This window comes from Anomalospiza imberbis, chromosome 10 (genome assembly GCF_031753505.1).
Source record: "Anomalospiza imberbis isolate Cuckoo-Finch-1a 21T00152 chromosome 10, ASM3175350v1, whole genome shotgun sequence".
Lineage (NCBI taxonomy): Eukaryota > Metazoa > Chordata > Aves > Passeriformes > Viduidae > Anomalospiza > Anomalospiza imberbis.
This window is the reverse complement of record NC_089690.1, coordinates 26,354,170-26,366,203: the sequence shown is the minus strand read 5'-3', so window position 1 is coordinate 26,366,203 and position 12,034 is coordinate 26,354,170. Positions and strand designations below refer to the sequence as shown.

Sequence of the window (12,034 nt, the reverse complement as noted above, 5' to 3'; positions counted from 1 at the left end):
TTGCAGCAAGGGGAGCTTTGAATAGATGTCAGCACTTCCTTCATACTGGGGAAAGAGTGGTTTTAAGCAGAGATATAAAGTGGTTTTAGGAGAATCTCCATCCTTGAGTGAACCCAGATAGCAACTGACAAGACTATGAGCAACCTGATGCATTGTCACAGCTGGCCATGTTCAGTGTGGGGGTGTGGGGTGTGATCCTGTATCTGTATTGAGGAGGGGATAGTCCTCTGCCCCTCTATCCCCTTCCACTTACTACAAAGCTGATGATAAACTCAGAAAATAGATAATTTTAGTGCCAACAGGTTTGCTTCCTGGCCAATCAAAACAAACATGCTATGGATAAGAAAAGGAGGGTGCAGACACTTAGGGTAAACACAGAAATGACAATTGCCTTCTGTTACTGAGTGGTGCTGGCTGCAGCTGTCTGACATACCTCTGTGTGTGTGTGTCAGGGTCTCTTGGTCACCATTTCCCCCCACGGGTGTCTGTACACACCTGGCAGTGCCTCAGTGTGTCTGCTGGGCCACGTGTGTCTCTGGGTGTCCTTCATTGTCCCCATGTCTGTGTCTCTTGGTGTCTCTGTGTGTATGTTGTGCTAATACTGCTGTAGCTGCCTGATCTCAGGGGCTTCTTGGAGAGGGTTTTTTGTTTGTTTTTTTTTTTTTTTCCTTTTGCCCCCCCACTTCTGCCCAGCATTGACCCAGTGTCCTCCCCAGAGCAGAGAGTGACCCCTCTGGTCAGGTCCCTGGGATGGCTTCTCTGAGGTCACCTTCTGGCATGGCCCCTGTGGCTGAGCAGCCCCTGGTGGAGCTGCAAGAGCAAAATCCCCACAGTGACTTGGGAAAGAAACAGCTCCACACAGATAGACAGGCTGGAGACAAACACAGGCTGAGAGTCACTTTTACAAGTTTCTTTATGAAATTAAATGTTGCCCCTGGACTGGGAGGAAGATATAGTGCAAGAAGGACTTTGTACATGCTACTGAATTCAGATATCCCTGGGTGACCAGACTTTGGTCAGCTACAGCATCAACAAACACTGGATTTCTGAGCTCTGCAGACAGTTAGTGTTCACTCACACTTGAACTGGAATGAGCCAGTCTCTTCCTTCCACTGTCCCAGGATGTCTCCTAATCTAGGGAATTCAGTCAGTATGGCTTCTAACTCTTGCTATGGTAAGGCAAATCTTTCTTTTTGCTAACCAAGGTTTAAATTCATTCTTTTTGGCCACCATTTGAAACTTGGGTATTTAAAGTGAGGCTCTTTATGCCAAATGTAGGCCTTTATCAAGTGGTTTTCCATTTTTAAAAGTGTCAGTAACACTCCTTGAATTTGAGGGTCTGTGGGAGTTTGCATAACAATGACATTGCAGAGTTGAACAGCAGACTCTGACTTCTGGGAGCTAGGTTTGCAAATATTGACCTTTCTTAAAAAAAAAAAAAAAAAAAAAAGATTAAACAGACAAAACAAGCATCAAGTTAACAACATCTGACAAGAACAATTACAGACTTACAAAATACACAGTTCTGATTTTTACCATAAATAAACACATTACAAACAATGAGCATTTTCATTGGCCAGGAAATATGGCAGAATGATGGAGAGACGAAAATCTAAAGAATTGAGTATGGTATTAATTAGGCACATTTTTCTCTAACTTATGTAACTCAAACCCACTAGAGAGATTCTTTGACTTGACTCATGCTGCAGGTTGGCACAGTTTAATGTAGGACACCTTTCACCGGTGCTGTTGGACTAAAGGGAGGGAGGAGGTCACAGTGCAGTGCTCACTGTGCTCTGAGTGCCTGCAGAGGCTGCTGAGTTACTTGGACACGTGGAGGAGGATCATAGCTCTGAGAAATGCAGGGCATGGGGTGGGCAGAGCAGAAGGGTTCATCCCTCCTCATCACGGACTCGGAACTGTTGTTCCAAGCATGGCAGTGGCCACGGGGCCAGCGGGTCCATCAGCTGCCATCCCCTGTGGCAGCTGCCAGCCAGCAGTGGTGGGCACAGCAGGAAGGAGTGAGTCCAAGTACAGCTGACAGGTAAATCTCTTGGGCTGCAGCCTGTCCAGCTCCCTGCTGCATGATCCTGGAGCTTTGTCTGCTGGGCAGTGCAGGGCTGGCTCCGTGGCACCACTGCCTGCGGTGTGCCAGTGCCCACGCAGCCTCAGCTGGGAGCCAGTGGGTCAGCCGGGCTGCAAAATAAATAGGGAAGGCAGGAGCACAGGTGCCATCCTCTGTAAACACAGGATTGGATGAACCTGGGCTCCACCTGCCAGGACTGACGGATAAAGTGCTTTCTCAGAAGGGGTTCAGGCACAAACACGGGGCTGCCTCTATTTCCGGAAGGGCGTCAGCCTGCTGATGTTCTGCCAGAAGTTCGAGGGCTTGCGCTTGGGCTCTGCCAGCATGAAGACCTGCTGCTGAGGGAGTGTGGTGGGCAGGGTGGGGTGCTTCTGCCGCATCAGGAAGTCGTAGTAGGGCCTGGTGACAGCTGGGAGGAGGAGGAGGAGGAGATGGGAATCATGTTAGTTGAACACAGCTCCTTTCCCCCCACTCTACCGCTTCCCCTAGTCCCCGTTAAAGCTGCAGGGCTGTGAATTGGGTTTGTCCTTCCTTTAATTTATCCTTACTTTCAGCAGTGCCTTTTAGATTAGAGCTCATGTGGAAGGCCCAGAAATGTGCTGCACAGCTGTCAGGTGTTCTGCCAGAATGACAGCAGGGCTAGAGAACTGCAGCTCATGACTGGTGACAAACTTAGCTGGTGCTTTTGGCTGTGCTGGGAGAAGCAGCTGCTGTGCAAGTTCTGCAAGTGCCTGTTACAATCTCCTGGACTGGATTTCTAACTAGGAACGGTCAGTGCCTGCATGGAGGACAAGGCTGGTCTGTGCAGTCTCCTCTAGTGCTGTGTCCCAAGGGCTTTACTTTGTTGGTGTTGTCTGGCCTCGTTCCAAACTTCCCTGTTTGCAGCCAAATCTCATTTCTGGCCCTTTTTGACATTTAGCCAAGCTTTCTTTCAGGAGATGTGGCTGGGCTTTAAATGCTGGCTGGTACCACCAAGAGGAAGTGGTTGCCTCTGTGGGTTCAGAGGAACCAAGCAACATCTCTTCCTCTGAATAGAGAGAATGGGAAGGTGGCATCAACAGGGCTGTCTTCAGCCAACAGTGCTGTGGGCACAGGAACCCTTACTTTGCTTGACTTCACTCTCCCTGGCTGCTGTTAATTGTCCTGGTCTCTGGCAGGTTGAATGGTACCTACCCCTGACACCCTGCCCAAGGTTCAGGTTTCAGAGCATCTTCCACGGGCACAACTGCCCCGCAGGAACAGTCCCTGCTGCAGAGACCTCTGTGGCCCTCTGTGCACCATGGGGATACCACAAACCTTGCCTTTTGCCAAAGGGAATGCCATACTGCTGAAAAAGCCTGGCCTCCTAGGGAGAGGCTGTGCACTGGCCTGAATAGAAGCTGCTGGGTTTTGGCAGAGTGCTTATTTTGTGCAAAGTGGCTCTCCTGGAGATAGGAATAGTCTCCTGACTCCAGCCATCTGAATCTACCAAGAACTGTAGTGCAAATTGTCACCATCTGCCCCTCTCAAGACTTTGTTAATGCCACTTCAATGAAACCTCTCTCCTGTAGTAAATACAGAGCCACCCCCCATTGTCACAGTGTTCCTGTGTTCAGGTGTGACTCACCCTTGGGCTTCCCAGCATGGTGCTGCTTGCTGGCATTCAGCATTGCCTGCTTTTTCTGCACCTCCGTGATGGAAAAACCTGGAAGATAAAGCAGATTTCTATCAGCAGCAGGTCATCATTTGGTACCTCAGGAGAAGACAGGAGTAGGCAAATGCCTGAGGTGAGAGGCCACAATTACTGCCAAGGCTGGGGGCACAGCCTGCTCCCCCAGCCTGGACTGGGCTGCACAAACCCCCCATGCAGGGTTTGCTGCCTGCCCCTCAGCCCACACTGCACTGGGGGAGAAGTCAGTCCAGGCCAGTGGTGGCTGAAATCTTTCAGATCACACTAGGCTGAATTAAGAAGGATTTGGACAAAATAACACAAACCCTCTTCTACAGTGAGAGCCCTTGAACAGGTTCTTGTTCTATACTGTTCTGGACCCTGTATGTAATGTATTGACTATGTTGTCAGCCCTGCTTGAACTCCTTAAGACACATCAGCCTCCCTGAGGACAAACTGCAGTGATGGCTTATGTTGGTTTGCAGTTTTTTAATTGCACAGATTCATTCAGCAGCCCAGAGCTGCCTTGGAGCACGGGCTGGCTTCCCCAGCCTTTCACTCCTCAGGCATTAGCCAATGGGTAAAAAAAGATGAAATAATAATGACTAAAAGAAAACCAGTCTCCCAGCATTGCTCTTTCCAAACCTGTCTCCTGGTCGAGCTGCACCTGCCTCCTTTCATTCTCAAATGCCTTCAGCCAGCGCTGTTTCTGCTCAGGCTTTTTTGCACAGAATAAATGGAATTCCTCAGTGCCTCTGCAGTGCAGCTTAAATGCATTTTTCACACTGATATTGAAGTCCTTGTCTTTGCCATCTTCTACATCCAGTATTTCCATGTCATCCATGTTGATCCGACTCTTGTAGTACAGGATGTCCCTGCGGAGAAGGTCCTGTAAGAGAGATCACAACACATGTTGCAGTTTCTTGGATGTGATGGAGAATTTAACCTTCCTGGTATCTTTACAGTCCTGTAAAAGAAATGAATACTGGATTTGAGTCTGTGGAAGTGCAGAGTGCTGAGCTACTGTGGGCACTGTAGGGAACCACATGGCTTGTTCTGGCAGTGGGGTCAGGACAGGCTGGTGTCCGTGTTGGGGCCTATCTGCTGCCCTGAAGCTTGGGTGTTATGCATGATCCCAAATCCTCATTAAGCCTCTGACAGAAAGCACTATTTGAATCCTTCAATTCCAGTTAAAAAGCAAAAATAATACTAATTTGCGGGGATCGGTGGTCTCCAGGACGGTTGAAGATCGAGATCTCTGAAGTCGGGTTGATATATGCCGTTTATTAGAAAGGGCGTGGGTGCAAGGGTCCTGCTTGGAGCTGCCAGGCGCAACTCGTGGCAGGCCCAGGGGGAGAGGGAGAGAGAAGGATGGGGAGGCGGGACAAAGGAGCCAGGGCAGGGAGCAGGGACCAAGAGAGAGGGGGGGAGAACAGGAACCAAGAGAGAGGGGGGAGAACAGGAACCAAGAGAGTGTCCGGTCCCTCGGGCACACCTTATCAGGGGGCTTCAAGGTGGGCTGGAACAGGACTTGGGCCAATGGGGTCACAGATACCTGATACTTCAGGGGAGGACCACAGGTGTGGGATGAACCATACATTGGGGGTGAGACAGAGCATTCCATTTGACCTTTGGACCTATCTGCAGGTAAAGGGCGTTGTTTAATCAGAAGGGGGATTGCTTTCAACCTGGCCATACTATTGTTTTCTAGTTATTCAGTAGTCAAGGTTTGTTATTTCAAATCTAGTTCTCATCTCAATGTCTGTATTTTCCAAATCTTTTGCCAGGTAATCATATTTATAAGGTTTTCCTATTTCATCTTCCCCAACACTAATTATCTCTTGGGTTTTTGTTGACAATGAAAAGTAACTTTGAGGTCAGTGATTTTCATACTTAACTTACCTGGAGCTACCTGCATGCCGTGGAATATGCAAAAAAAATTTTTTGCATTTCGGCACATTCAGTTCTGAAATTACAGAGGAAGGTACCGTTCACTGGCTCCAAGATGGAAGATTTCTTTTATTACTGAGTTTATGAAAAACAGCATGAGCTGTACTTACAGACTCACATGTGCTGTTGGCATGGCCTTACTGACTGCCAAGGCCCACAGCTGTTCATCAAACCTGCAGTTTTTTCTGAATACAACACTAAGCTGGAAGTTCAGATGAAAAACAAGGTAGTTAAAAGACCTTGTGTGACAGTACTCATAACTGAATTGTATAGAATAACCCCACACAACCCCAGAAGCACTGCAGTGCTTTCGTCTTTTGCTGTGAGAATTAGGCCAGTAGCTGATTGCTGTGCTCAGATGCACAGAACACCCCAGGACCTCAGAGAAAAGAATGCACAGAGAAGGCTCAGTGCCAGGAGCACATGAGGCCAGGAGAGGGTGGAGAGGGAGCTCACTTAAATCCATCAGCACAGCAGTAGCCAGCTTTCATGGGTTACCTTCTTGCAGCAGACGAGCTGGTGATCGAAGAGGAAGAACATCCTCTGTTGGCTCTTGGCTTGAGGGTGGGAGATTTTGGCTAATTCCCCAGAATATATGAGTTCTGAGCTTCTGACTAGGACATCTTCTCCCTGAGAACAGCACAAAGAACAGGTTGGTCTCAGCCTCATGTGAAAGTGGGAGCCTGAATTCCTGCCGACAGAACTCTTGTGGGAATGAGAGAGAGCCTCTCTGCTGGAGGACAGTCCTTGGCACATCAGGGAGTGGGAACTGGATTTGATTAAAACACTATCTTGTTAAATTTTTAAAAGCCTCCTTTTCCAGGGAGTCTGCTCAGGAAAGCTGCTCCATCCCAGACATAAAGGAGGCACAGAAGCAGGGAGCTAAGAATTTAGCCTGACATCCTTGGGCAGGGAGACAGTGTGGGTTTATTGAGTCTAGGATTTAGAAAATTAGGGGGTTTTTTTCTTTTATTTAGTGATTTTTAATAAGTCTACAGGGAGCCTTGGGCTCCTCTGTGACTATGCCAGAACTTGCCTTTCTGCAACAATAACCTGACTTGTTAAGAATTAAGGAGCAATTCTGCTCATCTTGGGAGTTTGAAGTCACTCAAGATAAAATGGAGGGCAAGAGAAAAATAATAGAATTTAACTAACCTACATGCTGATTGCATTCTACAAGGAAAAACAGGGAAACAAACATCCCAGGGAACATGCAAAGGCAGCTGGTCTAGCTGGGTTATATACCAGACCTGCTCAGTTGTACTAAAAAATCATAACTGTTTAAATAAAAATCAGACTCTCCACAAAGATGGGCAGAGAGCTGCGGTGGGGCTAGACAGTGAGATATCACTGTAGAGAGAAGCTGTTGGAAGAGCAGAAGAGGAACAACTTGGAATTCCTTGGGCACAGGGAAGTCCCCTACCTCCCAGTCCTCTATGGAGCTCTGCCACTGAGCGATTTTGTCGATGTTCTCCAGCCGCCGCTTCCTCTCGTTGATGAGCCGAGCCACGTTCTTCATGGCGTTTAAGGCAGCCTCCACATCCTTGAAATCCCTGGGGAGGGGCAGAGGCTTTAGGCTTGGCAGAATGGCACATGGGTGTTGCACCTACACTCCAGAGGAGAGCAGCCTGGCACAGAGCTGGGGATGGAACCAGGAGTTCCATGTGCGGTCTGTCCCAGCTGTTCTGTGCTGGAATCAGACACCTGCTCCTGTGGCAGCTTCTCAGACACTCCCTGGTTTTGAGGCACAGATTAGATGTTGATTAGAACAACAGTGTGTTAAATTTTTTAAAATCTCCTTTTCCAGGGAGTCTGCTCAGGAAAGCTGCTCCATCCCAGACATCCCATCCCTTTATGAGTAAAGGAGGCACAGAAGCAGGGAGCTAAGAATTTAGCCTGACATCCTGGGGCAGGGAGACTGTGTGGGTTTATTGAGTCTGGTAACAAATCTAGGCCATCTCTGGGGAAGGGAAGGGGGGAAGTAATCAAATTTAGCTACAGAGGTATAAATACAAATTGCTGGAAGAACCTCCATGTTCTCATTTTCTTTCTGCAACATAATACAGAACTATATATATACAACACATTCACAATGCTGTGTGCCCATGCAGGGACTGGTCTGTGGTGCAGAGGTGAAGCAGTTCAACGGTAAGTGGCTTGTTTCAAACATGAGCTGATTGTTTACCTGCCAGGGTAGGACAGAGGCTGCTCTGCCCTCCCCCACACACCATCTGTGGCCACCAGCTACTTCTGCTGAGTTCAGAGCAGCTGGGAAGGAGCTGAGCTGCACAACTTGGCTCTAAGGCAACTCGCAAAAAATCTGTGCACTTCCTTAATGAACAAGACATGTTCAAAATCACTCTGGGAAGTACCAGGGCTGCAATTAGGAAGGTGAAATTTAGTCAACCACAATGGACCGATATCAACACTTTCATACAGATTTTTTATGTTTCCAGGTACTTAATTAAGTGACAATTACTTGAGCCAAAGGCAGTGCCTTCACCCTGAAAGTGAGCAATGGATTTGGAGGCTTTGGAGCTGGCACTGACAGGGCACCAAGTCTGTGTGGCTTGACTGCTGCAGGGCACAACTTCCCACTGGTGAAGTGTGGCTATATGAACATGTTGGGATATATTCAACCAATGCTTTTGGAGGCAAAGTTCTCAACACCACCACCAGAAACATGTACCTCCAAAGTATGTATGTGCTGGTATCACACATATTTGAGCCAAATAAAACAGAAAAGGGCCATTATAAAGTGGACCTTGTAACTCTTGATCTGTGACAGGAAAGCCCAGTGCTACTGTAGTGGGAAATTATGTAAATATACTTTTATTACAATAAGTTATATGATAAGTTATTATTATAATATTATATGTTAAATACTTATATAATAAGTTATATTATATAAAACTTAAAATATATAATGTAAATATAGTTTATAAAATTTTATAAATATACTTCTTTCCTGGTTTCTACAAGGTAACCTGTAAGAATTGTGGCACTGGCTGCAGTTAGCCACTGCCCTCCATGCATGATTCAGCACAAGCCCATTTCCATGGGAGCAGCCTGGCTCCTTCCCTCCCCCCTCCCTGGCCTACCTGTGCTGGGGGTTGGTGTACTTGAGCAGCTCGGCCAGCTGCAGGGGATATTTGCAGATTTTCTGCACGGGGGTGAGCAGGAAGCCATCCAGGGAGATGTCAATCATCTTCTGCAGCAGGCGGCAGGCCTCAAAGAAGTAAACGTACTTGTTCACCTTGGTGAGGCGCGACAGCTCCAGGCAGGCGTTGGGGTGGTTGTTGCAGTACTCGGAGTAGATCTGAAACTCTGTTTGCTGCAAGGCATAGGAGGGATTTACTGCCCGTGGCCCTCAGGCCATGCCCTGGCACAGACTCTTGTGCCTGTTTGCTGATTTGTATCCTCTAACTGGAGCTGTTTGGTGATTTCTATCCTCCCCAGGCTCTCGAGCTGGGGGCTGGCAGGGTGTGTCACAGCTTCAGCACCTGCAGCTCATCTGAGAGACCCGGACATTCCCACATATCCTGCTCTGGGCTCAGCTGAATGCTTTTAGTGCCCACACCAGCCACAGCTGATCCTTCACTGACCTGAAAATACCGTTACTGTAAACTCAGTCCCACTTGAGATTCTGGAGTCTTCCTACATTTTCCCTGAAGTACCAAGGTCAGGCAGGGATTATAGTGTTCAGAAGATAAGGTGCTTTGAAAATGCTCTTTCCACAGCCACAAGAGCTACAGGATATTTCTTTGGGAAGTGGTTGAACAGGGCTGGGATAGAGGGTGGTGGCATTTAGTTTGGTTGGATGGGTGTTTTTAAAGAAAGCTTAAATTCTGTCAGATGAATTTCTAAATTCTCTGGCTTAATCCGTGCTCAGCTACCCCTTTCCCATTAAGTCAAATTTACTTACATATTCCAAGAAGCAGGAGCCAACCTCACTCAAATGTGGGTGGTCTTTGTTAAATTTCTTCTCTAGTGCTTTAACAAATTTCTTCTGGCACCTGTAGATGTCCTCAATATTCCCAAAGATTGTCTTCAGCTGTTCTTCTGTAAACATGTCTGCTCTCTTGCGGCACTGCTTAATGTAACCCTAGGAGAAAACCAAATTGGAAAGCTTCCTGGGCATCTGCTCTGTGGCAACAGAAAGCCTCAAGGACTGCGCTCAGGTGTTCCTGTACACCCTTCCTGCAGATCTGTACCCATCTGTAACTATTATTTCCTCTCATGTTACCCTAAACGTGGTAGAAATAGAAGCTGCCACAGACTCATGGCAGCCCCGGGCGATGCTTCAGCCCACACCTGAAGGAGTTACAGAGCTGCTTTCTTTCTTGCTGAAAAAGTCTTTCTGTGTCTGCAGGCTATGGGGTGCTCTGACCCCAGCACTGGCAGATTCAGAGCAGTTAAGTCCAGTTGTGGACCTGGTTTGGTGCCTGTGTGAGGAGCTGCCCGACTGACTCCAGGCAAAGGAGAGCTCCGAGGGGGAGGGCCACACTGCAGCAGCAGAGGCTTGTTTGTAAGTGTGTGCTCTTTGCCCCAGCTGCCTCTGCTGGGAGCCACTTCTGTACCCTTGGAGTGGAGAATTCTGTTCCTGCAAAAATTCCGACTGCCTTCACTCCCCCAGTGTACACGATGGATCTTTTTTAGAAGAGGTGTCACAATATTCAGCATATTTGACAGTAAAGGCTCCAATTGGCTGAGCATCCCCCAGTTGTTTTGATCTGAGCATGACTTGCCTGAAGGCTGGAGTTGCTGATTATATTACCCCAAAATATACATTAGAGAGGACAGCAGTGCTAGACATTTACTTTTCTCTGGCTTGGGAAATTCAATTAATTACATTTAATCAGAGCACAAGTGAGCTCTCCAAATGCAGAGGCATTTGGGATTTTGCTGTAATGAATTGTCTTCTGTTTTCTGACCACATAATGGCATTCACCAGAACTGATGAAAATCCAGTCTCGTTTTCAGAAAAGTTACCTGCTTAGGGTCTCTTTCTGGGCAAGCATGGGACACAGTGCATTATCCTTCAGAGAAGTTCTTACAGTCCCTTTCCCCTTTATTCCTTACCTCACAAATGTCCTTCAGGTGCTTGATGTAGTCTCTCTCTGTGCTTATGATCTCATTGATGACGTTGGTCCTCATTTGGTCTTTGGTGGTCTGGCCCATCCCAAAGCGTCGGGAGTCATCCTCTTTGCCCCCCTCCACCTTCAGGGGATAATCTTCCATGGGCTCATCCTGGTTCACTCGCAGCTGTGAGGCACACAAGATGTTCACTGTCCCTGTTGCTAAACAGCTCTGCCGAGGAAGTGAGTGGATGGCAGACACAGACTGAGCTGGGACAGGTGAGAGGAGGGTGTGTGTATTGCCTGCAAACATTTCCCCCTCGGGGAGGCTGAGGCCAGACAGTCACTTTGGGGAGGGCACATGGCAGCTGCTCCCACCGTGGCATGGGTGGTTTTAGGCAGGCATTTCTTGTGGAAAGAAGTTACAGGAATAATATGGAGTTCTTCAGGAATAATACATATAAAATCAGGACAAAAATGGTTTTTCGAGTGAAATTTTCTTAAATATTTGAAGGAACACTTTGGGAGGGATGGGAGAACCAGAACATGGGCTGGGGTTTTATCTACTTTATTGTTCTCATACTGTCGGTGACAGATGGCCCCTCGGTATCTGCTTCCCCAGGATTATTTAAAGAGACTTCACGGCTAAAGTAAAAGCAGATCAGCTGCTAGTGGGCACTGAGGAGGGAAGGAAAGGCGCTGCACGGCAGGGCCGTGTGGGACTCTCGGTCCCCCATCAGATGGCAGCACAGCACGAGCACAGGGGAGCAGCGGCTGCAGGCACCGAGCTCAGCGGGCACGGACTGCGGCATTGCACTCCCGAGCCTCCTTTTCCTGGTACTTTGGGTGCCCGTGGGAATGCTCTGTACATGACCCAAAGGATCCGTCCCAGCACAGAGAAGGAGTGACAGACAGGAAGGTAAAACACACATGATTATAGGAATTTTTAGTACAATGACACAGAACTGCTTTACATTTTTTAATGTAGTTTCTTCTAGGCTCTATGACTTACCACTGGATACAAATACACCTACATATAAAAACAGTGCATACCCCTCCTTGGCAACACAGGCACAGGTTACATTTACTCACTGCTGAAGCCCTCAAGATGTGCAATCCTGGTTCTCCTCCCGTGTGAGCAGGACATGGGCAGCTCTTAAACTCAGACTTCGGCCTGAAACTCATGTGGAGTGAGAGTCCTGCAGTCTGAGCCAAGCCTCCAGACACACCAGCCCTCCCTGCAGTGAGCTTGAGAGCCAGTGGTAATTAGCA

At 48.0% G+C, this 12,034-nt stretch overlaps 1 protein-coding gene across 3 annotated transcripts in view; it reads right to left on the bottom strand.

Annotated features, from left to right (window-relative positions):
- Nucleotides 1-895: 895 nt before the first annotated feature.
- Nucleotides 896-12,034, bottom strand: part of ARHGEF4 (Rho guanine nucleotide exchange factor 4) — a 124,090-nt gene continuing 112,951 nt past the window's right edge. For all 3 annotated transcript variants that reach the window (XM_068201373.1, XM_068201374.1, XM_068201375.1), the window contains 8 exons: nucleotides 10,767-10,949; nucleotides 9,610-9,789; nucleotides 8,786-9,018; nucleotides 7,108-7,237; nucleotides 6,183-6,314; nucleotides 4,380-4,623; nucleotides 3,693-3,770; nucleotides 896-2,495 (listed from right to left, as the gene is read on the bottom strand). In XM_068201373.1, coding sequence (XP_068057474.1) covers nucleotides 2,338-2,495; nucleotides 3,693-3,770; nucleotides 4,380-4,623; nucleotides 6,183-6,314; nucleotides 7,108-7,237; nucleotides 8,786-9,018; nucleotides 9,610-9,789; nucleotides 10,767-10,949 — 1,338 coding nt within the window. In that variant the 3' untranslated portion in view covers nucleotides 896-2,337. The remainder of the gene's footprint in view (nucleotides 2,496-3,692; nucleotides 3,771-4,379; nucleotides 4,624-6,182; nucleotides 6,315-7,107; nucleotides 7,238-8,785; nucleotides 9,019-9,609; nucleotides 9,790-10,766; nucleotides 10,950-12,034) is intronic.